Source organism: Diabrotica undecimpunctata, chromosome 9 (genome assembly GCF_040954645.1).
Source record: "Diabrotica undecimpunctata isolate CICGRU chromosome 9, icDiaUnde3, whole genome shotgun sequence".
Classification (NCBI taxonomy): domain Eukaryota; kingdom Metazoa; phylum Arthropoda; class Insecta; order Coleoptera; family Chrysomelidae; genus Diabrotica; species Diabrotica undecimpunctata.
Window position 1 is genome coordinate 74,315,123 of NC_092811.1, and position 27,500 is coordinate 74,342,622.

Below are 27,500 nucleotides of genomic sequence, written 5' to 3' on the forward strand. Positions count from 1 at the left end.
AATGGACAGAAATGCGTCAGGAGAAGTTTCAATCATTGCAATATTCAGAAAGTGGACCATAAAAGCTGCATCTTCTACAAATGTGCATTTTTTGAAAATAAAATTATCAATAATTTTGACTAAGAAAAAGAATTCTTAATTGAATATTTACAATAAATAAATCCTTTGACCAACTATCAATAAAGATTTGAAATAGAAAATGCAGATCAATCATAAAGCGAAACTCATTCATTAATCAAAATACCTAGTTATTTTATTTTCAACGTCAACCAAATGACAAATAATGACTTAAAATGCAGTGATTTTCTGATAAAAATTAAGGTAAAAAAACAAAAGAAAGAGTCAATAAGCTGGTTACTTCTATAAAAAAAAAAGAAGATTGTACTATTGAAAAACAACCAGTACAAGAAAAAAAAAACTGATAAAGATGACTTAAATCCATGGTGTATTTTTGATGAATTAATTGGACATGACTCATCTAAACATACACCTGTATCGAGAGATATAAAAGAAGTCGACATGTATTTGTCTGATGATAAATTACCCACAAAAATTTTCGAACGGAGATTGGAACTGTCCATTACAGTGGTGGAAAACATCGACATGTATATCCTAACTTAACCAATATATTCATAAAATATTGTAGTATTGTAACAAAATCTGTTCCTTGTGAACACATGTTCAAAATCTGGTTTAATTTTAAATAAAAAAGAACACGGTTAACAAGAAAAGTGGACAAACTTATGTTTTTAAATGTCAATTTTGACGATTCGCGATTTAATAATGTGTAATGTAAATGTGAATAATATTTACTATTTCTATTGTTTAGTTTATTTTTCAAGTTATATTAAATATATCCTTCGCTAGGTTCTTTCACTTCAATACTTATACACATAAACGATAATGGCCAATATGTTTGTTTGTGTACTCGCTTATTTGAAACTACTGGTAAACAATCAACTAGTTACTAGTTTACGAAAAACGGTTATGATAAAAATGTCAACGACCCACCTCTAGTTTCTTATGTATATTAGGATCGGAACCAGAAATATGTAAAATATCTCTGATCGGAACTAATCGTCTCACTAATGGGCAATGGACGTCAATAAGAAATATGGAGGGGAGACCAAGGGGAAATATTATTGTTATCTTTGTCTATTCGCTGAAAATTTGATTTTATATCTGTGTTAGATATCCTGTTAAATTTTACAATACCGACCATAAACTTTTACCTACACTATATATATATATATATATATATATATATATATATATATATATATATATATATATATATATATATATATATTGTCATACTTTTTCTATCCCAACAAAAGAAAAATAAATAAAAATATCCGTCGGAATAAAATTTTAAGATATCATTATTGGCGACGTGCAAGTACTTGGATGTGATACGGGAAACGATCGTGCGCGAGTAGCGGAGAAATCTTGCATTTTTTACTGCACATTTCATAGATTTCATAAATTCATATTGTCAATTCTCAAATTGTCATATTTCATATTCGTGTTTATTTACACCTTCTGTCCATGAAGAAAATGAGATTTTCTTCATGGTTCTTCTGTGTTATAAATTGTAAAAATACAACAAAAAATTGTCAATTTAAGTTTTATTCGTTTCCAACTTCGAAACACAAATTACTACAAACAGAAAAGTGGATTTATATCATACAAAAGCATAAGTAACATAACCTAAATTATGCATTATTCTTGTGCCCGATTTTAAAGTCAGTTTGAAATAAATAATAAATAAAAGTTCACTTTTAAGTGTAAATTTTAGTTTCATAACACTCACTTAGAGTTCACTTTAACCCAAAAATCAAGTTTAATGTTTAAATTTTATTTTTTTGAAGTTTACAAAAATGCATCAAGTTCAAGTTTTTCTGAAGATGCATTAAGATAGATTCGCTGTCCAAAAGTTTACAGGAAAAGAATTAATTGTTCAAACCAATATGATGATATCATGGGCTTAACCTGCTAATTTATGCATTATTTTAAAGCTTTGTTCGTTTATGCGAGGAATAAATAAGTTAAGTTTACTGAGATAAGTAACAAGTCAATTACTCAATAATTACACTATAATCTGATTGTAACTCACTGAATGATTAATATCTATGCCATTAAAACAAGATCAAATAACTTTAATCAAATAAAATATCTTCAAATGTCAAATTTGTTATATCTACACAAATGTATATCTTGGTTTTTTCTATTTGCTAAAACAAAAATTTCCAAAAGTTTGTTGTCTCCCCTGAAAAAATTTATTGCATTCATATTAACAGTAATGATGTAATTTAATAATATATTTATTTGTATTTACACTACATACAATGTTTACCTTTTAATAACATACCGACATAACCTCAATCTGACTTTTTCTTCTTATTCTTTTCTGGGGCTACGTCCTTGACATTTATCCGGTAACCTCGATCTAACATGAAAGTGCAGTAAATTTTGCTAATTTACGACACCAGGTGTCGCTCTTCCGAACTTGCACGGCCCGAATAAACAAAAATGTATATAGTAATTTAAGATAAGATTTAGTGTAGATAAGAATAGAAATTTGTTTGGCAAACGACCTTTTTCCGTTTCAAACAAAATTATCAAAAAAACCTTTGTTTAGAATTAGAAGACATTTTACCTGTCTTAGTTAATCTTTTCATTGTTTGTATAGTCGAGTATTAAATGACCATATTCTAATCTTTTGAAATATGTATAAAGTGTGTATTGACAAAACCAATTTTAAAGTAAGCTATTTAGTTTTTCTCTGAAACCGAAATTAGGCTTTTCCAAAATCATGGTAAACACAATTTGAGCTTTTGATTGGACGGTCGTTTTTAAATGGGAATTTGTGAGCCGATCAGGAGACCGGAGGAGTTAGTTATATTTTGGTCATCGAAAGAAGATAGGGTGTGGTTCGTGAGTTTGGATACCGGCGTAACGAAAAGAAGTTAATAGTTTGCAGAAGGAGATAACAAGTAGATTAAAAGAGGTCCTTGTATCTACCGTGGGCATTTTATAAAGATATGTGAAAGTATTCTTACGGCATCAAGTTGACAAAAGGAGGTCCTGGTGTCATAAATAAGTAGCTGAGTTTGGAGAAGTGAATCAGGTGTTTTTTGTGTAGTCTGCAGGAGGTTTGCAGAGACGTTAAGAAGGAGCCGAGGTGCCAAAGAGGAGAGATCACATCGTTGAGGAGACTGGACTTTTCTGGGTATGTTCCAACATACAACTCAAGAAGAAAATAAGCTGTAAGTGTTTGTACAATTGAATTTTATATCTGTGAAGGATCGGTTTGACATCATGGTCATTAGCATTCAAATTTAAGAACTGAGGTTTTGTTAGGCTAATCAAAAGTTTAAAGTTTTGTTGTTTCTTGTTTCAAGTAAAGAAAATTTTAAGTAAAATTGGTTTTCACGTAAAATAAATGTATGTAGCTTTATAATCTTATTATTATAAAAACTTGATTTATTTTCTTGTATGCTGATTGATAAGATAACGACAGAATTTAATAATTGTTTTATTCGTTCATATAAAATAAAGAAACGTAAATCTTTGTAATATAATATATTTGTATTCTTATCCTTTCTTCTCTCCCGATAAAAGACAACTAGATAATCTTTTGAATCCATCGAACACAGGTAATATAAGGATTATTTTACTTTTGATAACAAATAAGTTATAATTCTTTTTTATTGGCTCAATAAACTAAGATTAAAGTCAAAATAAACAATCATAATAATATATATATATATATATATATATATATATATATATATATATATATATATATATATATATATATATATATATATATTGCTCCTGTAGTGATTCTTTCCCAAGTTAATATGCCTCTTTTCTAACTTGGCTGCACCGTACTGAAGACGACCAATAGTCAGAAATACGTATATACGGTTGCCTTCCATCGATATACCATTTTTGGTTTTCTGTTTTGCGAGACATGCCATTACTTTTTACTTATATATATATATATATATATATATATATATATATATATATATATATATATATATATATATATATATATATATATATATATATATATATATATTGATACGATTAGGGTTTATAGAAAATAATTTATAAGTTATATACTACATAATATTAGATATTTGGTTGTTTTAAATAAGTTATATACTAGAGAATTTAATAAAAATTATTTATGTGAGGGTATTTTTAAGAAATTATCATATAATAATTGTAAAAAGTTGTATTTTAATGTTGTAAATATATTTAAGTGAGCCATGTGCATAGGCAACCAAAAATACTCTCGAAGTGACAGATAGAAATTAAGAATTATAAGGAATATAAGTGGGGTTATAATAATATATTGTTTGAAATGTGTATTTTATTAAATTAGAGTGTTAGTTACTAATTTGAATGTTTATTCTGATCTGAAAAGCCTAAATGTCAACAAAATTATCAATGGAACATTAACGAATTCTCCAGAGTGCAGAGTGTGACCATTGTTTACGGTCGAACATTCTGGAATAATGATTATGTCGGTGGATGGAACAGATATTTTTTCGAGAACATCCATATCGAAGAAATAGAACGAAATTGGAACATGATCTCTTACCAGATGGTTCTAGAATATCCAAAAAGATATAAATACCCGTGATTTGGATTCAAGATGGCAGTTTTTAGTCAGAAGTCAGGCCAGTTCATTATGAAAGTTAGTAGACACATTTAGTAAATTGTTCAGAATTTTCAAGAAGTCAGTCAGAAAAGTTTATTAAGAAATATGAAAGTTAGTTGGAGTCAGTGAATCAAGTACAAATAGTCAAATTGTTTAATAAAAGTATATTAGAAGAATATTGGATGGACATTGGAAGAAATTAAAATTATATTATGATTGGAGATTAGTATAAATCAACTTATAAGAATTGGATATTGGTATATTGAAAAGAAGAATAAATATAAATGCTGTTTGTTGGTTTGCTTGGTGATGTATAAATGCTGGTGAAGAAAACTATATCTTAAATTGGTAGAAGCTGATAACTGGAAAAAGTAATTTCACAAAAACAAGGATAACCGAAGTACGAAGACATTCAGTGATGATTAGAATCTATATAGTGGAAAACAGTTCATTTAGGCATTCAGTGAAAGAAAGGTACAAAATTTTGTTAATATAATTTAGTTAGTGTCATAACAATTTCAATTTTGAAGATAGTTTGTTTAAATTTTACATTGTCTATAGAATTTAATTAGTTTTATAAGAATATCAATTTAAAGATAGTTTATTTTAAATTTACATTGGCTAGGTTAGATATATATGTGTGTTTCATAATAGTTATAATAAAGATAATTTAAAAAAGTACTTACAAGCTAATTCTTTGAGAACCGCGATAAAAACCCTATATATTATATTATTAAAAATACTCATTGCTCATCATTCAAACAAAAAACACATCATAACAATTTGGCACCCAACGCGGTGGCTCTCTATTTAAAAGAATTAGTTTGGGAAGATAAGTGCTCTCATATAATTAAATTAATTATCAGTAGAAAGGAAAAATTATAGATTTTATTTTTAATTATATTTGAACAAGTAAAGTCTCAAAATGTCTCAAGGAAAGAAAGGTACAAGAAGCAAAAAGAATGAAGAAGATTTGGAAGTAGAAACACAACCTATACAAGAGGAGAGTTTAGTTCAAGTTCCACAAGATACTACAGAAATGAATCCAGAAAGAGAGGAAAATGTCAATATGGCAGCTTTGATGTCATTAATGATGCAGATGAACAAGACAATGGAAGAGAATACGAAAAAAATAGAACACAAAATGGAACAGAATTCACAAGAAGTCAAAGAAGACATGAAAAAAATGGAACAGAAATTAGAAGAGAATTATAGAAAATTAGAAAAGAAAATAGAAGATAATAATAATAAAATTGTAAAACAAATGGAAAAACAAATGGATAAGAAACTTGAAGCTGCAGAAAAAAAAGTTGCAAATGAAATAAAAAGTATACGGAAGGACTACAAGAAAAGGATAGACAATGAGAGGACAGAAGTAAAGAGGATTATTCAAGATAATAAAATAGATATAGAACAGAAAATAGAGTTGGAGAAATGTAACTTAGAAGTAAAAATTAATGAAGACAGGAGAAACACAGAAGAAAAATTAGACGATATACAACAAAATATCCAAATAAATTGTAATCAAATAAGAAATGTGGAACAGAGAATAGATGATATTTCACAAATGAGAGACATAGGGAGACCTTACTTAAATTTAACAAATGAGACTGGGATTAAATTCTCTGGTAATATAAAAAAATTTGCATCCTAGAGTATACATAAATAGTTTAAAACATAAATTAAGATTTGTGAATAATATTAATGATATTAAAGATTATATTAGATTGACATTAAATGACAATGCAGCAACTTGGTTTGCTAGTATTGAGAATGATTTAGATAATTTTCAAACATTTGAAAATAAATTTTTAAATTATTATTGGGGTGAATTCGAGCAAGCCAAGTTTAGAGAAATTCTATATTTTGGAAAGTATAATCAACAAAATTTAAAATCAAATATGGTAGATTATGCATTGAAATTGATAACAGTTGCAAAATATTTAGAACCACCACTTAGAGAGGATGAAACAGTCTTAAATGTATCTAGACATTTTGATGCTGATGTTGTGCAAACCGTAACTGTACAAAATATTCAAACAATAGATAGTTTTATTAATTTTATTCAAAGAATACAAAGAGGCAATATGACAAGTAATAATAACAACAGAAAAAACAATAATAACTTTCAATATAATAAAAATGATAATCAACAATATAGACAATCATATAACAATAATACTAGGTATGGTGATAGTTTACAAAATTTTAATAATAATAACAGTAATCCAAATAGACAGAACTTTAATAATAATACTAGTTATAATAGACAAAATTTTAATAATAATACTAATTATAATAGACAACATTTTAATAACAGTACTAATAATAATAGACAAGATTTTAACAATAGAAGAAATACAGAGCGACCTAACTATAACAGACAGGTAAATTGTGTTCGAAGGAATAGAAGCTGCGAAGACAGGGAACGAAGTACTACAAGGCAGGAAAATGTGAGTAGAAGTCATAGTAGGGAAGGACATAGGACATCAGATTCAAGTGGTCAGATACGATCTGACAATTCTAATAATCAAAATTTTGTTCAGTAAACTTTCTGAATTACAAGTTAGGCCATTGCTATTATGAAAAACCTTCTGAATTTATTTCTCTAGATGAAGATAAAATTATTGACTCTATTAATTTAATTTATATAAATGCTTTGGCCAAAAATAAAATGATTAAAATTATGATAGATACTGGTTCAGAAAGTACTTTAGTCTCAGAGAATTTTATTTTTAATACATTAAAACTATCAGATATAATAAAGATTCCAAAAATTAAAATTATTGGTGCAAATAATAAGAAGTTGGGTGAAATTGATAAACTAGCCAATTTTAAAATTAATATTCTTAATAAAGAAATTAATATGCAAGGATTTATTGTCAAGGATTTATGTGTTGATATATTAATGGGAAATGATGAATTGGAAAAGAAGAAAGTAAAGATAGATTTTGAAGAAAAAATGGTAACTTTGGAAGGGCAAATAATTAAATTTATGCAGAAAGATGAGGTGGAAGAAGGAATAAGAGTTGATAGGATATTATTAAAAGAAAATAATGATGTTTATGAAGAAGAAATGTATTTTGATGATAGGGAAATGTCCAAAAAGAATGTAAAGAATAATTATTGTAGTGAATATTTAAGGAATGGAAATTTTAAGCAGATGGATGCCTACGAGGCGGAGTGCGTAAAATTGGAAGCAAGGAATAATGAGTACATAATGAAGAATAATGTTATTTGTAAAGAAGAAGATATGATGAAAGTTTTAAATTGCCCTGAAGAATATAAATCAATAGTCATTTCCATATTGCAGCAACACAAGGGACTTGTCAATAAAGAAAATAGAATTGCACAAAATTATATCCATAGTATAAAAGTTAAAGAAGAAAAAGATTTTAAAACAAAATCATACCCAATACCATATAAATACAGAGAAGAAGTAAACAAAACAATTAATAATATGTTAGAAGATGGAATACTAGGAAGAATTACAGGAATGTCATTTTTCACTAAAATCGATTTACAGCATAGTTTTTGGTTAATACCTCTAGAAAGAAAAAGTAGACAGTATACAGGATTTCAGATAGATGGAGTAGTATATCAATTCAAAGTAGTACCATTTGGACTTCAATCATCTTGCAGTGTTCTATGTAGATGTCTTCATGATATTTTGGATCAATATGAACATTTTATAATTCACTACATTGGTGATATATTAATTGTTTCTAAAACGGCTGAAGATCATGAGAAACACCTAAAAATTATAATAAACAGATTAGATAAAGTTGGACTTAAAATAAATCAAGAAAAATGTACAATTTTTCAAAAAGTAATGATATATCTAGGTTATAAACTTAACACTAACAGCTTACTGATATATCCATTTTATTCAATAGACTTGATTTGTTAAATAGATGGTAGATTTCATTATTTTGAATCAATTTGACATCATACTTGTTGAATTTTGTATATATGGAAATTAATTTGTACCCTAAAAATCATAATTTGGGGTTAGACACAAAATTGATACTATAATTGCTATAAAAATGTCTTTCTAATATAATAAAGTGAAAAAACTTACCAATTTATATTGATGAAAGTTATTTTGAATGGAAATAATTCCTAGATTTTGTCTATAAATAAACAGAACACCATATTGATTATATTTTTAATTAAGGTTATATTTTATTCTCTGATATCGCATCCATTGCTCCATTTGACATGACAGTTTGACCATAGAATAGCCGAACTGTGCTACGTTGTTCTCTGCTTTGATATAGACAGCGAACAGGGATGTATTTAACACATTTTAAATAAAAAAAAAATTTGATTTATTAAATTTAATAAGGTATGAAAAAATTAATATTTAAAAAAATAATAAGTAAATTATTTATTTTAAATATTATTTTGGGGTATTGATACGATTAGGGTTTATAGAAAATAATTTATAAGTTATATACTACATAATATTAGATATTTGGTTGTTTTAAATAAGTTATATACTAGAGAATTTAATAAAAATTATTTATGTGAGGGTATTTTTAAGAAATTATCATATAATAATTGTAAAAAGTTGTATTTTAATGTTGTAAATATATTTAAGTGAGCCATGTGCATAGGCAACCAAAAATACTCTCGAAGTGACAGATAGAAATTAAGAATTATAAGGAATATAAGTGGGGTTATAATAATATATTGTTTGAAATGTGTATTTTATTAAATTAGAGTGTTAGTTACTAATTTGAATGTTTATTCTGATCTGAAAAGCCTAAATGTCAACAAAATTATCAATGGAACATTAACGAATTCTCCAGAGTGCAGAGTGTGACCATTGTTTACGGTCGAACATTCTGGAATAATGATTATGTCGGTGGATGGAACAGATATTTTTTCGAGAACATCCATATCGAAGAAATAGAACGAAATTGGAACATGATCTCTTACCAGATGGTTCTAGAATATCCAAAAAGATATAAATACCCGTGATTTGGATTCAAGATGGCAGTTTTTAGTCAGAAGTCAGGCCAGTTCATTATGAAAGTTAGTAGACACATTTAGTAAATTGTTCAGAATTTTCAAGAAGTCAGTCAGAAAAGTTTATTAAGAAATATGAAAGTTAGTTGGAGTCAGTGAATCAAGTACAAATAGTCAAATTGTTTAATAAAAGTATATTAGAAGAATATTGGATGGACATTGGAAGAAATTAAAATTATATTATGATTGGAGATTAGTATAAATCAACTTATAAGAATTGGATATTGGTATATTGAAAAGAAGAATAAATATAAATGCTGTTTGTTGGTTTGCTTGGTGATGTATAAATGCTGGTGAAGAAAACTATATCTTAAATTGGTAGAAGCTGATAATTGGAAAAAGTAATTTCACAAAAACAAGGATAACCGAAGTACGAAGACATTCAGTGATGATTAGAATCTATATAGTGGAAAACAGTTCATTTAGGCATTCAGTGAAAGAAAGGTACAAAATTTTGTTAATATAATTTAGTTAGTGTCATAACAATTTCAATTTTGAAGATAGTTTGTTTAAATTTTACATTGTCTATAGAATTTAATTAGTTTTATAAGAATATCAATTTAAAGATAGTTTATTTTAAATTTACATTGGCTAGGTTAGATATATATGTGTGTTTCATAATAGTAATAATAAAGATAATTTAAAAAAGTACTTACAAGCTAATTCTTTGAGAACCGCGATAAAAACCCTATATATTATATTATTAAAAATACTCATTGCTCATCATTCAAACAAAAAACACATCATAACAATATATATATATATATATATATATATATATATATATATATATATATATAGTAAACTCTTAAATATTGGGGAAATCTGCAAGAAAGACTCTAATGAGTATCAATTGTTTCGCTGAGCGTTTTCGCCAAAGAGAATTAATTTGGCTTCTTCAGGGCTGAAAGAGAATAAATTATAATTCTTCTTCTTCTTCTTCATCTAGCCATTCACGTCCACATCTGAACATAAGCCTCTTCAAGTCTTCCTTTCCATTGTTTTTTATTGTAAGCTACTTGTAGCCAATTTTTCCCGGCAGTCCTTTTCAGATCATCTGTCCATCTCATAGGAGGTCTGCCTCTGGGTCTTTTGTGTTGGTATGGTCTCCAGGTTAAAATTGATCTGTGCCATTTGTTTAGATCGCTCCTAGCTACATGTCCAGCGTATTCCCATTTCAACTTTAATGATTTTTGCACCACATCGGTGACTTTGGTTTTCTGTCTTATCCATGTGTTTGTTTTCTTGTCCTTAAGTGATATACCTAGCATTGCTCTTTCCATCGCGTGCTGAGTGACTCTAAGTATATTCATATTCTTTTTTGTGATTGTCCATGTTTGTGCCGCATAAGTTAATATCGGAATAATGCATGCATCAAAAACTTTAGATCTAAGATGTAATTGAATTTGTTGATTTCTGAGTATATAGTTCAGTTTACCGAATGCTGCCCAAGCTAACTTTCTTCTTCTTTTTATTTCTTCAGTTTGAATTTCCCTATTTAGTATTATTTTTTGTCCTAAGTATATATATTCTTCAACTTTTTCTATAACTTTATCGTTTATTATTGTCACGGTGTCTTCGGAGTGCATGACTTTTGTTTTGTTTAAATTAATTTTCAGTCCTATTTTAGAAGATTCGGTATGTAGTTCTAAAAGCATGGTTTGCATTTCTTGTAGGTCAGTAGCTATCAGGATTATGTGATCTGCAAATCGTAGATTACTGAGGTAGCGGCCATTGATGTTTATTCCCTTATATTTCCAATTTAGGTTTTTAAAAACGTCCTCCAAAACTAAGGGGAACAGTTTGGGTGATAAAGTATCTCCCTGTTTGACTCCCCTGTTTAATGGTACAGGGTTCGTGTGTTCATTTTCATTTAGGTAGTATGTAGCTGTAGCTTGGTTCATAGTTTCTTTTATTGAGTTAATATATCTGCTGTCTATTCTACAATTTTGCATTGCGTTTATTACGGCCGTGTGTTCTATGGTATCGAAAGCTTTTTCGTAGTCTACAAATGCTAGGAAAACTGGAAACTTGTATTCGTTACATTTTTCTATTAATATTTTTGTGGTTAACAGGTGATCGGAAGTTGAATAGCCTTTTCTAAAACCTGCCTGTTCATATGGTTGGTATTCGTCTAATTTCCTTGTTAGTCGAGTAGTTATGACTTTGGTGAGTATTTTAAACAGGTGTGACAGTAGGCTGATGGGTCTGTAGTTTTCCAATTTTCGACTATCACCTTTCTTGTGTAATAAGACTACTTTAGAGTTTTTCCAGCTCTTAGGGATTTTGCCCTGATGTAAACAACTGTCCACAAGCTTAGTTACAATTGCAATTAGTTCCTTACCTCCTTCTAATATCATATCTGTGGTAATACTATCTTCTCCTGCAGCTTTATTTCTCTTCATGTTTTCCAATGCTGTAGTTACCTCTGAAATTGTTACTTTTGGCATTATTTCTGATCCAACATTTTTTATTAATTTCCGCGCTGGTCTCATCTCATCATCTTGTTGATGTGTTCTGTAAAGTTCTGTGTAAAATTCTTCTATTCGTGTCAGTATGTTTTCTCTAGTTGTGATTTCATTTTCGTCTTTTCCCATTAAAGATATCATCTGACGTCGTCCTAGTGTCGGTCTGAGGCATTTCATACTCTTATTTTTTTCAATAGTTGTTGTTATTAATTTTTCGTTTTCTTTTCTTTTTTGTTCTCTGATTCCTTTTCTAATCTGCCTATTAAGTTCTCTATATTCGTCGGTTCCCCTTTTGTTAGATTTATTTAAGATCTTCCTTCTTTTTATTTGTTGTAATATTTCTTTGTCTAATTCATTGTATGTTGTTTTTGGTTTTTTCAGTTGCAGAAGGCTTTTATTCACTGTTTCGGTAATAAGGTTATTCAAATGATCAATATCATTGGAGTTTATCTGCTGCATGCTAACTTGATTTAATGCATGCGCTATCTTTTTATTAATTCACTATTTTTGATTTCTTCAGATGTCCATTTGTATCTTTTTTCATGTATTCTTTTTCTTTCTAGTTTTTTGTTAATTATTAGTTTTGTTCTTATTAGTCTATGATCGCTTCCTAGGTCAAACTGATTTAATACTGATACGTCTTCTACTAGGTTTCTATTCTTCGTTAAGATATAATATATTTCATTCTTTGTCTTTTTATCAGCTAAATTATAATTAGCTACCATATATTATCTATTAAAAACATTATTGATCCTACCGTAACTTAGAATTGTAGAGTTAGAATGTTAAAAAACTTTGCTAGTAACAACATAGTGGTGTTTTTTGTTACTATGTGCAAAAAAGTTTTTTTTAACGTTGGAAATGTATGGTAGCTTTGCACTTAAAACGCAAAGGTTTACCCAAGGTTAATCGAAAAACCCAATGTAACTACATGTAAAAGGAGGTAATTCTTTGAATTGTCGGCAATAACTAAATTTTTGATTGATAGAAAATTTAAATGTGAGGTTCTGTTTTAACCAGAACGCATGTGCTGACAATTAAAGTAGTTCTTTTGAATCTTTGTCGTTAAGGTTCATTGGTAAAACCGAATGAAATTAAATCCCAGTATAGGGAAATATTATTTTAGATTTTCTTTTTTAATTATATTATATTGTTCATGTATTATTATAATAATATCTTATTGAGATGTATCTAAGAAAAGTAAGGGAATGTTATCTTTTTTAGTTAATGAAAATTAATTTTTAAAGTAGGTTACTTGTTAATGGATATATCAGTAAAGTTAGTAATCTGTGATGTTTTATTGTTCTTGGTATCTGATTTAAGTAAGAAGTGGTATATATCGCTTAGATTCTTAATGTCACTCTTAACATTGATGGAGAAATCGTTAAGGAAAATATAAGCCATTTCAATGAACTCTCTTTTAGATTTGTTTCTCTTTTAGATATTGTTCTCACGGTGGAGAATTGTAGTGTTAGTATAGTCCATGAGATGACCAGTGGAATGGACATGTTTGGCTAATGCACAGCGGTCAGGGTGAAGTCGAGAATCACTTTTGTGTAGTGTAATACGTGATTTCAATAATTGAGATGTTTGGCCGATGTAGGAATTGCTGCAAAAGAGGCATGGAATGTTGTAGACAATGTTACTAAGCCTATCTATGGGAGTCTTATCTTTTATCTTAGAATAAAGATTATTAATTGTTAGGGCTGATCTACAAGCCACATCAGGATTAATGTTTTTATTATTATTACCAAAGCTATTTTCAACACTTTTCAGAATCCTTGTTAACCCTCGAGTGATATCTCTGAAATATGGCAATGAAAAATATTTGTTGATAGGAGTATCCGAGACTGGGTTCCCACTTAAGACATCAGTCTTAATTAAATATTCTGGGATCATAATAATCTCGACAACTTTCAAAATCAAATAACTTGAGGTATAATGATTACAATTAAAGGAAGAGCTCGAGAAGTCATTTCCGTATATGGGTGTAAAGATTGGCCCACAATAAGGATCACACTAATTCAAAATTTTGTCGATCAACGTAATGAAAATTCACTTACAAGAGACGTGGCAAATTTGAAGAAAGGACCCAATGAAACTCCTCAACAATTTCACGAGAAAGTTATGTCACTTTTGAACACAATTTCAAATCATATCGAACTACATACCGACAATGCAGATGTAAAGAGGAGCAAAAAGGAATTCTTTCAACAACAGGCCCTAACTACGTTCTTAGCAGGATTACGAGCACCAATGGGATCAACCATACGATCAATGAGGCCTACAAATCTTGCTTTCGCTCTTCAATTCATCTTCCTGGATGAACAATATTAGATATGTGCAGAAAACAACCAATTTTTCATTGCCAAATAAGATTTTTAACCACATACAACCCCAGAGACAGCCGCAGTTCACAACACCACCACAATGACAACTTATGCCCAGGCCACAGTTATATCAAACATTTTTCGGAAGTAATCCAGTACCGTCCCGACCAACATTTATCCCAAGATGGCCAATACAACCCGCTCGATTCCAACCACCAAGGCTGCAATTAATGGCAAACACACAACCTCCAAGATCTAACCAATGGGCAAGCAGACCACCACAACAGTACAAACCAACACCGATGTCTGTAAGTACTCCCCAAAGAGGACATAACAGAGGTTCAAGCTTCAGAAACTTTAGGTCACAGCCACAGCAACCACATACCCCAAAGTTCACCGTAGAAGAGCAGTTCAATATTGAACCACAAGACGAAAACGTTACCAATGCCTACTATGGAGAATTGGCATACTACTATCCAAATCAGGACGCATATTCAGACGATTACCACGTAGAAGATTATAAAAATGTCCAATACGAAGAAGATGTAAATTTTTCAAAAATCCAATAGTATAACTAAGAAACGTAATCGAACTCCATTTCTATTCAGACAAAAAAGAGCTTCCGTATATCGAAATTAAAAATCCTCCCCTTAAAGTTCGTCTTGACGCAAGGGTAACCAAATCATTTCTTAACAACGAAATTACATACAAATTTTATAAAAAATTTATTAAACACGAACCGCTTAGCACGTAAAGCACGTAGTCAGTTGAATATTCGAAAACCATTCACAAGAATATTATGCTGAAATTCCAATCTTTCCAGAATTTAACTCTTAATATAAATTTAAAATTCTACCTTTTTAAATTCCATAAAACATTTGATGTTTTATCTTATCGGCCTCGATAACTTAAAACTTCTACGAGTACAAGCACCCATAATTTAGAAAATATAAATATGGCCTCCGTAGTACAATGCGGCGTCAGTTTCAGCTTACAAGCGAAGCAGTAACATCTCCAGAAGATGCCAACCGCTAGTGTTGGCGAAACGTCGAGAACTAATCTCAGATGACAACGGCCTAACAGCTTGAACAAACAATCCTGTTACTGTTGATACCCAAAATACTACGGTGTATAAGAAAAATATTAAATATCAACCACAAATAAAAACTAACCGCAAAAATACTTTACAGATGTATCTCAGTAACAGCCCAAGAAGTGAAAATCCAGGACCTTCGAGACAATCCAGGGATCCTTCCAGTTAAGCTTGGAGAAGCCAGGATCCAAACTAGCACCCATGATTTCATCCACTATTTCCAATTGGAACCAATAGCACAAGAAATTGAAACATTGGAATATCAATATCAAACTACAACCACAGCTATAGAAAATGGAGTAAGTCAGCCGTACTTCGACAGTCTACAGAACTTCGACAAAACATTGCAGTATCTTCTCAAAACAGCCCAAGAGAAACTCGATTTAGTTTATCCAGCAACCAGAAATAAAAGAGGCCTTTCAATGGATTAGGAAATATTATAAAATCCATCTCAGGAAACTTAGATCAAGAAGACGCAGAAAGATACGATGTTACAAATCAGTCACTTGAACTAAATCAACAAAATATTATTAACTAGCGGACCAACTCGACATTGAGCTTTTTAAATGAAATTTTTATTTTGCGAGAAAAATATACAATATATACAATGACCGGAAGTAAAAATATTTTTATCAATAACTCAAAAACTATAAATGATAATTTCGTGAATTTACATTTTTGAACTCTACGTTGAATTCTCTATTGATTTGACTAATAACGAAACCGGAAGTCGACCTCAAAACCGGAATGCAATTTTTAGTTCATCAAATGTCGACATGGATATCATTTAGCAGTTAATTTTGCATGCTGATCACGAATCCGGTGTCAGATTTGCTCTATCTTGACGTTTTATGCGCGTTTCGGGTCACTTCCGGTGTCGGATGGCAACCGAATGTACATATTTAGATTCATCTCGACGAGACCTTTCGATCCATATATACATTGTGGGGTCTAAAACTTAAAGTAAATTTTAACTTCCGGTCATCTCAAAACCGGAAGTGAATTTTTGTACCAAAAGTATATCTTGACAATTTCATACGTTATACTAATAATATTCCGAAAAAATATTTTAATTATCTACTATCGTTTTTGAGTAAAGTGGTGGACAAGAAAAGGGCTTAGCGTTTTAGTATATAAGATAACATCAATAACCAATTAAGCCTTAATAAGAACTAATGAACAACTATATCGAGACCGTGACGCTACTAACCCACAATCAAGAAATAATAGCCGCAGAAAACAACAAAATCCGAACAGACTTAAACCAATTCGTCTTTGATTTTAACCATTACATGCAAGTTCGAAACGCTTTAGACCAGATGAATTTAGCCTTACAAACCATTATATGATCAACTTCTGCACGAATAACGAACTAAGAATAAACAACACATTTTTTGACCACAAAGACCAACACAAATATAAATTTAATAACACCCGTGGACAAAGATTTATGATAGATTATGTTATAACCAACAGAGATACACATCCATCAAAATTAAACGACGTAAGATGCCTCAACTCACCAGATGTAGGTAGCGACCATAGCCTAGTATTATGTAAAATAAGAATAATCCTGAAATACTACCCACCCAAAAGAGCGGCGCCAACACAAACAAAAATAAAAGTCGAAGGACTAAATACGGAATCCACGAAATACTTATACAGGAAAAGAATATCAGAGAAGATCGCCGGGAATGAAATATTAGAAAACGACAACATCGAGGAAAGCTGGGATAAACTCAAAAATAACATAATTACCGCAGCAACAGAATCAATTGGAGAGAGGAAAGTAACGAACACTAACATACCAAAAAATAAAACACCATGGTTTAAAGAGGAAGTGAAGACAAAATGTGAAGAAAAGAAAAAAGCCTTTTTACAATACAAAATACAACAAACACAACAGGCATACAACCATTAGTTTCTCAAAATAGATGGAACACGGAACAAAAAAAGAAATATGGAGAATAATCAGAGGACAAAGAAAAGAGATGAACGAATACTTTCGATCCCTATTTGCTAAAGGTGACGGTAATGAACCACCAATACCAGAGGGGACGACAAACGAAGAAATAAATAGGTAAAAGAAATAAAATAAGACTTACTCACAATCAATTTAATTTTACTACCAAAACGACGGTTTCGCTTTCTACACTTTGCAAAGCATCTTCAGGTCAAACGGTACAAAGTAAATTAAATGCTGAAATTATAAAAAGCCCATATTTTACGGATTTATTATCAGATGTCGCTATTGCGTCCGTTTCGAAGCCATTTTAGTGTTGTTTCTTAAAGACAGGAAAGATTTATTTTTCACGTTGAGAATGCCTAGGAATAGCTGTTCTGATGAGCCTTATTAAGGTGAAATACGTATAATCAGATACATAGACGCTTTGTACGTGAAATCAAATCTTGACTGTCTTTTTCATTTTAACTATCATAACTTTTATAATTCTATAGATGCCGATAAAAATATAAGAGACAATGTATCGGAGCCAAATGAAAGCAAGGATTCAGACGAAAACTAAATTATTCTAAAATATTGTTTAAGTGTTTTACTATATTATTATTTTTATTTTTGTAGTTTTCAATATTAGAAAGTTCTTTTTGTTTCACTTTTACCATAATAAAGGTTGATTTAATTTTACGTATATACATTTTATTACAAAACCTACAATGCCACAATCACGAATGTAACTTTTTTTTCGAAAATTGATGGATATTTTCGTAAATACCTGATACACTATGACAACTGTTAACAAAAGTACAAAAAATGTCTTAAATTCTGAATTTGGGCAACTAATTGAAAGTTTAAACGTCGAATATCTGCTAACGCTCATTTTGCATATTCGTGGGTGTGGCATTGCACCGCCGATATATATATATATATATATATATATATATATATATATATATATATATATTGATATGATATAGGAGAAAGAAAAATAGTGATTAAAAATAATTTACAAGTTATATATTAGATATTAAAAGTAGTTGGTAAACTATAACTATAAACTTAACACTAATTATAAAAACACTAACAGCTTACTGATATATCCATTTTATTCAATAGACTTGATTTGTTAAATAGATGGTAGATTTCATTATTGTGAATCAATTTGACTCAATCATATTTATTGTCCTATACATATGGAAATTATTTTGTACCCTAAAAATCATAATTTGGGGTTAGATACAAAATTGATTTTATAAATGTCTTTCTAATGTAATAAAGTATAAAACTTACCAATTTATATGGATGAAAGCCCTTTGAATGGAAATAATTCCTAGATTTGTATCCTAACATCCATTGTAAAATGTAAACATAATAATACAACACACAAACTTCCATTTGACATGACACTTTGACATAGACAGCGAACAGGGATGTATTTAATAGACAATTTTTAATTCTAAACAATTTTTAAATAAGAAATTAAATTAGTGGACAAGAAAATTAATATTTAAAAAAATAATAAGTAAATTATTTATTTTAAATATTATTTTGGGGTATTGATATGATATAGGAGAAAGAAAAATAGCGATTAAAAATAATTTACAAGTTATATATTAGATATTAAAAGTAGTTGGTATTTTAATAAGTTATATACTAGAGAATTTTATAAAAATATATTTATGTGAGGGCATTTTTAAGAAATTAGCATATAATAATTGTAAAAAGTTGTAGTTTAATGTTGTAAATATATTTAAGTGAGCCATGTGCATAGGAAACCAACTATGCATGTGAGTGATAGACAGATATACATACCCTCCAAGTGACATTTTAAATAATTAGGAATATAAAGTGGGGTTATAATAATAATGTTAGTTTAAAATGTTTAATTTATATATATTTAATGATTTAAATGTTTATTCTGATCTGAAAAGCCTAAATGTCAACAAAATTATCAATAGAACATTAACGAATTCTCCAGAATGCAGAATTTGACCTTTGTTTATGTTGGAACATTCTGGAATAATGATTATGTCGGTGGATCGAACAGATACTTTTTTCGAGAACATCCATATAGAAGAAATAGAACTAAATCGAACATGATTTCTTACCAGATGGTTCTGGAAGATTGAAAAGATATAAATACCCGTGATTTGGTTTCAAGATGGCCAGTTTATTATGAAAGTTAGTAGAAGATAGACTCATTTAGTTAGTGAAGTCAATTGTTCAGAATTTTCAAGTCAGTCAATCAGTTACAAATAGTCCAATTGTTTAATATAGTGAGTTAAATGAAGATTAAAAATTATGCACATTTATAATTATACACAAATAATTATTGAAGATTATAAAAGTATATTAGAAGAATATTGGAAGGAATTAAAAATATATTATGATTGGAGATTAGTATAAATCAACTTATAATAATTGGATATTGGTATATTGAAAAGAAGAATAAATATAAATGCTGTTTTGCTGGTTTGCTTGGTGGTTTATAAATGCTGGTGAAGAAAAATATATCTTAAATTGGTAGAAGCTGATAATTGGAAAAAGTAATTTCACAAAAACAAGGATAACCGAAGTACGAAGACATTCAGTGGTGATTAGAATCTATATAGTGGAAAACAGTTCATTTAGGCATTCAGTGAAAGAAAGGTACAAAATTTTGTTAATATAATTTAGTTAGTGTCATAACAGTTTCAATTTTGAAGATAGTTTGTTTAAATTTTACATTGTCTATAGAATTTAATTAGTTTTATAAGAATATCAATTTAAAGATAGTTTATTTTAAATTTACATTGGCTAGGTTAGATATATATATGTGTGTTTCATAATAGTTATAATAAAGATAATTTAAAAAAAGTACTTACAAACTAATTCTTTGAGAACCGCGATAAAAACCCTATATTATTAAAAATACTCATTGCTCATCATTCAAACAAACAACACAAGATAACAATATATATATATATATATATATATATATATATATATATATATTGTTATGATTCATTTTATCAGCCAAAAATAAAATTAAATTTACTAAATAGACCATCTAAATAAATTTTCAAGATATCTTGGAGAGTTGTTATGCTATGTAAAAATTGAGAATAATATTGGTTTACTTTTAAAATATTTCAAAGTAAAAAATATAAGTCAAATAATTCACCTAATAAACTATAAAAGATATTTCGAAGAAATGAAAGTCCATTATCTTTGGATTACCTGTAGTAAACAAAATTTAAAGATATGCATAAATTATTTTCTTTGTAAAATATATTCGAGTGACGGAGCTTAAGTGAAATGAACAATACGACCGGGTTTTCCAAATGGACTTGTATAGTGAATAAGACAATAGGGTAGAATTTAGAAATCATATTTCTCCGTTAGTTCTTAAGAATTTGTAGAAACCGATTAGCATGTTAATAGTTTTTAGGAAATTTATAATTGTAGGTAAAATTGTTGTTTGTCATCTAAATGGTAGATGGGGAGAAGTGTGAGGAACTCTGATTGGAGGACATTGAAAAAGAGTGGGATAGCTATGTAAGAATGAGAGTTTAGCTGGATTTTTGAGGGAGAAAAGAGAATCAGTTGTTTCCAAGGGTGCAAGGCGAACAGTGGTTGTTCTTTGGCGGTTCCCAAGTGATAGTAAGCATTAGAAGTGAATTTTTGTGAGTTTTCGTGGACTAAGTGTATCCTGAATGAAGCTGATCCAGTAAAATATTGTAAGTCATACTTTTCTACTTATATATTCCAAGAGTCACTGTTCAGGCCGGAACGAGAGATTCAGTTTATCGAGAGGAGAAGAGGCTAGCATCTTTTGAACGATACGTGCATCTGAAGGAGATCATTGAAGACAAGAGGCTCGCAATAATTTGTTGTAAGATTGCTGATTACCTAGGGAACTGCTAAGAATAGATAGTGTAGGCTACAAGGAACGAGGATTTGGACAACTTATCATCAGAGAGATAGTTTTTTTTTACCATTCGTCAGTTTTTCTTTATCAACAAAGTTTTTTTTTAATTGCTTCAGAAAAGATAGAAATATTTATCAGGAGATATAGAACAACAATTTTGATTTGAAATTTTAATTTATATAGTATATAACATTAATTTTTGAAGGTTCACGTACGTAGAACAAAATTTTGATAATCATTGTATGAGATATTTTTTGTTTAAGATATTTGAGTGTGAATTTTATTTCAATATATAATTTTGTATCATATATGTTTATTATTCCGGTATTCCATCAGACCTTACCTATCATATGTAAAGCATAGATATTGAAGCACGAATATAACCCTGAGATAAGAAAATTAAATAGTGTGATAAAATCATAATTGCATCATTTAAATAAGTTTAATTGATTAATTAATTAGCTAATTAATTGTTTGGCGCACCTCTGACTTATAATATCACATTAATATATATATATATATATATATATATATATATATATATATATATATATATATATATATATATATATATTGCCTACATGTATTTCGGAGTATTTACTTCAAGACATTGTGGTAGCTTAAACTGAAATGAAATACTTTAAACTAGTTGGCCGTTATAATGTCACATACCGGGCCTAAGTACGGTAGTAGCGACCTCCATATAAAGCAAAGAGAAGTCAGGAGACTTCTCTTCCGACAACACACACACAGTTTATCCTTGAAAACACCACCTTTTGCACTATGTACGTAGAAAATAGACGTTGAAATTAAATTAACCTATTGCATTTCTTTTCAATTCAAGCTCTATCATTGCTCTGCACGTGTTTCGAAGTATTCACCTCTCATCAGGAGCACTTATGTTAGCTTAAACTGAAATAAGGTATGAATTAAGTATTAAGTCCTTAAATGGGCAGAAATTTTTTAATACGTCAATGGCCCTCATTGTTGCATAACTTTACATGTGATCTAATTTACTCCCAAGAATTTGTACTCGACACCAAAGTGACAAAGAATTACCTCCTGATTGTTCCGCTTCAAACCAAGTTGGTCTCTCGTACCCCATAACTTGACCAAAAACGGCACCTATCTCCCTAAACTTCGGATACACAGGAGACATTCTTAAATTTCTACCTGAAAATTTATAAAAATTTATTACTAAATTTTTTTATTTTCTCTTTCTATTTATCTTTTGATTTAGAGACGTATTTAAGTTTTAAACTAATGTTAGATGTATTATACTAATGTATAATGATGAAATAACTAATACCCATTTATAAAAGAAATTTGTAAGGAGGTAGGATTGATCGATTCTATTAACTATTATGAAGTACAGTGATAAATGTTGTGCATAGTATAAATAAGGGTAAAAAACAAAATAGGTTTCTATCGCTAAACATCTTTAACATCTCCACTGGTAAAAGTTATATATGGCATATAGAAGTATTCGAAATGTAGATATTGGAATAAACTACTGCATATCTCATGGGGTTGATCATGGACTGGGGAGGAAGTATTAAATCGAGCTGAAAATGAGCGTAAACTGTTACAAACAATAAAACAACGAAAAATTTCCTATTTGGGACATATAATAACAAATGGGTAAATATGAGATATTAAGATTAATTTTAATGAATAGGCTAAAAGGAAAAGATGTTCAAAGAGAAATCTACATTCGTGTCTGCGTGATATAAGAGTTTGGTGCAGAATTCGAAATACAGGGAAATATTTTACCAAGCAATAAAACACTGAAAACTTTTGTTTTCAAAAATAGCTCACTTGAGAAATATTCTACACTTACCGGAGGGATAATTACGAATAAAAGACTGACCAAAGTCTACACGCCGGGAGCGTATATTTTTTAAGTGAATTCTAAATATTAATTTTGTCCAAATTTTCTTAGTTTATCAATCTAGGACTATTAAAACTCTTCGGACTATAAAAAACGTTTAGGCGAATGACCATTATCAATTTAAATCACTTTATTAATTACAATTTACACCGCTTTATAAAGTTAAGCAGAAACTAGCAAATTCGTTAATAACGAATGGTACATAATATGGTTTATATATGTGCAACGTGTAAACTATAACAGTCGTAGTAAATGAGTTGACAATTATTTATTAAAATAATATATATTCTGTAATGTACATCTTTTGTTATAATTTGTCTAATATTTATATAATTATTTTATACGCGTCAGAAACACGACCTGACACACAAGGGACAAAAATGATGTTAGAAATAGCAGAGATGCACTGGATAAGAAATAGAAGAGTAGAATTCAACGATCATATAAGCTGAATGACAACAAATGGAGTAGTAAAGACGACAAGAGACGGTTATCCAATAGGAAAACGATCAGTAGGAAGACCACGCAAACGATGGAATGACAACTTACTGGAGGCACATTGAAAAACAGACATGTCTACATCAAAAGAAGAAGAAAAAAATGATCTATATATTTTTAAGTCAAAATAATAGTTATTTTCCACAGAAAGTGTAAGTACGGCTGTAGTGTTGGGTTTATTATTTCTTATAGTGTTTTTATGTGCAATAATTCGTCTATGTAAATATTGATGTATCTGTCAAATACATGATGAGTAACAACCTTTACAATTTATTTTATAAAATACATCACATAGACAATAGGTTTGAATTTTGAAAAGTATTTATTGGTGATTTACATCCAATATTTATGGTATATGTAGTATTTTTGATGGCAAATCTTCTCTCTTTCTAATAAGAGGATGTAAAATTCCGTTGGGTAATTATTTTTTCAACATATTTATGACTTTTCTCATTTTTTTTTTATTTACATCGGTAACTATAGGTATAATTAATTACTCTGTCCGTTAGATTAAATATAACACTTATTTTATGTGAGAAGGGGACATTGGTGTTAAAATTTAAATATCTTCTACACTAAACATCTTTTGTAAACCAGATTTTTAGTTATTTGGCGATCATTGTTGCTGTATGACAAACATAAGTGAAAAACGTTTCGTAATGTCCTTTCAGAGAATTTTCCAACATAGCTTGTTCGATGGTTCTCTGCGTTGTTTTTAATCTGTTCGCTGATAACTATGTAAATGTCACGGTCTCCATTATATAGGTCATAACTGACAGAATACTGTTTAATACCCTTTTCTTTTAATTTATTGGCATCTTTTTTGTAAATATATATATATATATATATATATATATATATATATATATATATATATATATATATATATATATATATATATATATATATATATATATATATTGAAATGATATGAATATAGGAGAAAGAAAAATAGTGTTTAAAGAAAATAATTTATAAGTTACACACTAGATAATGTTAGATATAAAAAATATTTGGTTATTTTAATAAGTTATATACTAGAAAATTTTATAAAAATTATTTATATGAGGGTATTCTTAAGAAATTAGCATATAATAAGTGTAAGAAGTTTTATTTTAATACTTATAATATTGTAAATATATTTAAGTGAGCCATGTGATTAGGCAACCAAATATAAATACTCGGAATAAATGACAGTTAGAGAAATTAATAATTGCGAATGTTAAATAGGGTTAAGTGTTAGTTTAAAAATGTTTAGTTTATATATAGTCACTGATTTAAGTTTATATTCTGATCTGAAAAGCCTAAATGTCGATAAAATTCTCGATAGAAAAGTAAAGAATTCTCTAGACCACAGAATATAGCCTGTTTGCGAAATGGACTATTCCAGAAAATTCAGACATGTAGGAGATGGAACAAATCGAATATGATTTCTTGCCAGATGGTTCTGGAACATTGAAAAGGTATAAATACTCGGTGATTTGGATTCAAGATGGCCAGTCAATTAGTAAGAAAGTTAGTTACAGTTACGAAGTCAGTATAAAGTCAGTCGGTCCTATTTTCAAGATAGTTCAAGATAGAATACAGTCAATCAGTTGGTGAAATGTTCAATATAGTGAGTTCAATGAAGATTAAGAAACAGAATAAAGAAAATATTATTGAAGATTAAACATTATGTTATGTATAAATGGTGATTGGATAATGGAAGGAAGTATTAATTGAAAATTAAAATTATATAATATATTTGGTGATTGGAGATTGTTGTATTAAAAAGAAGAATAAATATAAATGCTGTTAAGAAGAAAAATATTTTAAATTGGTGGAAGCTGATAATTGGAAAAAGTAATTTCACAAAAACAAGGATAACCGAGGCTGAGAACGAAGACATTGAGTGGTGATTAAAATCTATATAGTGGAAAACAGTTCATTTAGGCATTCAGTGACAGAAAGGTACAAAATTTTGTTAATATAATTTAGTTAGTGTCATAATTATTTCAATTTTAAAGATAGTTTGTTTAAATTTTACATTGTCTATATAATTTAATTAGTTTCATAAGAATTTCAATTTAAAGATAGTTTATTTTAAATTTTGCATTGGTTATGTTAGATATATATGTGTGTTTCATAATAGATACAATAAAGATAATTCCAAAAAGTGCTTACAAACTAATTCTTTGAGAACCGCGATAAAAACCCTATATATATATATATATATATATATATATATATATATATATATATATACATATACACATGTCCAAAAGTTTGGAATACGTACAAATAAAATACCTACGCCTATGGTGGTTTTAAAACTGTTGTTGATATTCATTCTATAGCGTTTTTAAATGAAAATGATAAAAAATTTGAATCGTTTTTGTATGATTTTGATCACATTCAACTGATTAGCGTATTTACACATTATTTCAGTCTTTGTTTAAATTTGAATAGAGCCTTTAAAAATGCCTAGAAATGTGATATCTCATTTTACCAGATCTAGAGTAATTGCTTTGTTACAACAGGGCTTTAGTCAAAGTTATATCACGAATATTGTTGATGATACTCAGAGTGCTGTATCGAAAATTAAAAAAAATTCCAAGATACAAATGACGTTAAGGATCGTCCCAGAAGTGGTAGAAGTCGATGTACAACAGCAGCACAAGACCAGCAAATAACATTGATAGCTCGTAGAAATCGTCTGGAATCTACAAGTGGTATATCCAGAGAAATTTCTAGGCTTCAAGAACTGAATATTTTACGGCAAACAATAACACGCAGACTAAATGCGGTAAATTTGTATCGTAGAAGACCGCTACGTGTTCCCAAACTAACCTACCAACACAAAATAGTAAGGTTGCAATGGGATAGAGAAATAGTGCATCATGGTCCTAACTGGAAAAACGCGATGTTCTCTGATGAGTCAAAAATTGGCTTGGTATCTGGTTCGCGAAAAACACTGGTTTGGAGGGCCCCAGGACGACAAGCCCGACTAGCAACAGCCCAACCGCGTGTCCCATTTGAAGGTGGCAGTATTATGGTTTGGGGTGGTATTATGAGTGGTACACGGACGCCACTGCTGGTTCTGGAGAGAAGAGTCACTGGTGCTGTGTACATCGAGGAAGTTTTAAATCCTGTCCTACGTCTATTCCGAGGGGCGGTAGGTGATGAATTTGTGTTTATGCATGCAACGCACCTCCTTATCAAACAGCAGCAGCACAAAATTCTCTGTAAGAAGAAGGAATATGTACATTACAGTGGCCCTCGAATTCCCCTGACATGAACGTTATTGAACATGCTTGGGACATTCTCAAAACACGCATCAAGAAGCGAAACAATCCCCCTATTACACTTCGAGAACTAAAAGATGCTGCTCGTAAAGAATGGGAAAGAATTCCGCAAGCCCAGCTCGACCAGTTAATCGGCAGCATGCCAAATCGCCTACAGGCATGTACACAGGCCAATGGAGGAAATACTAATTATAAGTTTTATTAAAAATTATTTTTTTCTATACTAATTTATTTTTAAATGTAAGTTCTACATTGTAAGTTTTTCACTCCAAGAGAATAAATAATTTTTTTGCATATCGTTTATCTGGTTTTTGAGATTTATTTAGTATTGTTGAGAATTGAAACAAAATTATGTTT

The 27,500-nt window shown here is 29.4% G+C and overlaps 1 protein-coding gene across 4 annotated transcripts in view; it reads right to left on the reverse strand.

Annotated features, from left to right (window-relative positions):
* Positions 1-27,500, reverse strand: part of LOC140450148 (pyruvate dehydrogenase phosphatase regulatory subunit, mitochondrial) — a 767,651-nt gene that overhangs the window by 456,694 nt on the left and 283,457 nt on the right. For all 4 annotated transcript variants that reach the window (XM_072543593.1, XM_072543594.1, XM_072543596.1 and 1 more), the window contains exon 8: positions 22,530-22,643. In XM_072543593.1, the coding sequence (XP_072399694.1) occupies positions 22,530-22,643 (114 nt within the window). The remainder of the gene's footprint in view (positions 1-22,529; positions 22,644-27,500) is intronic.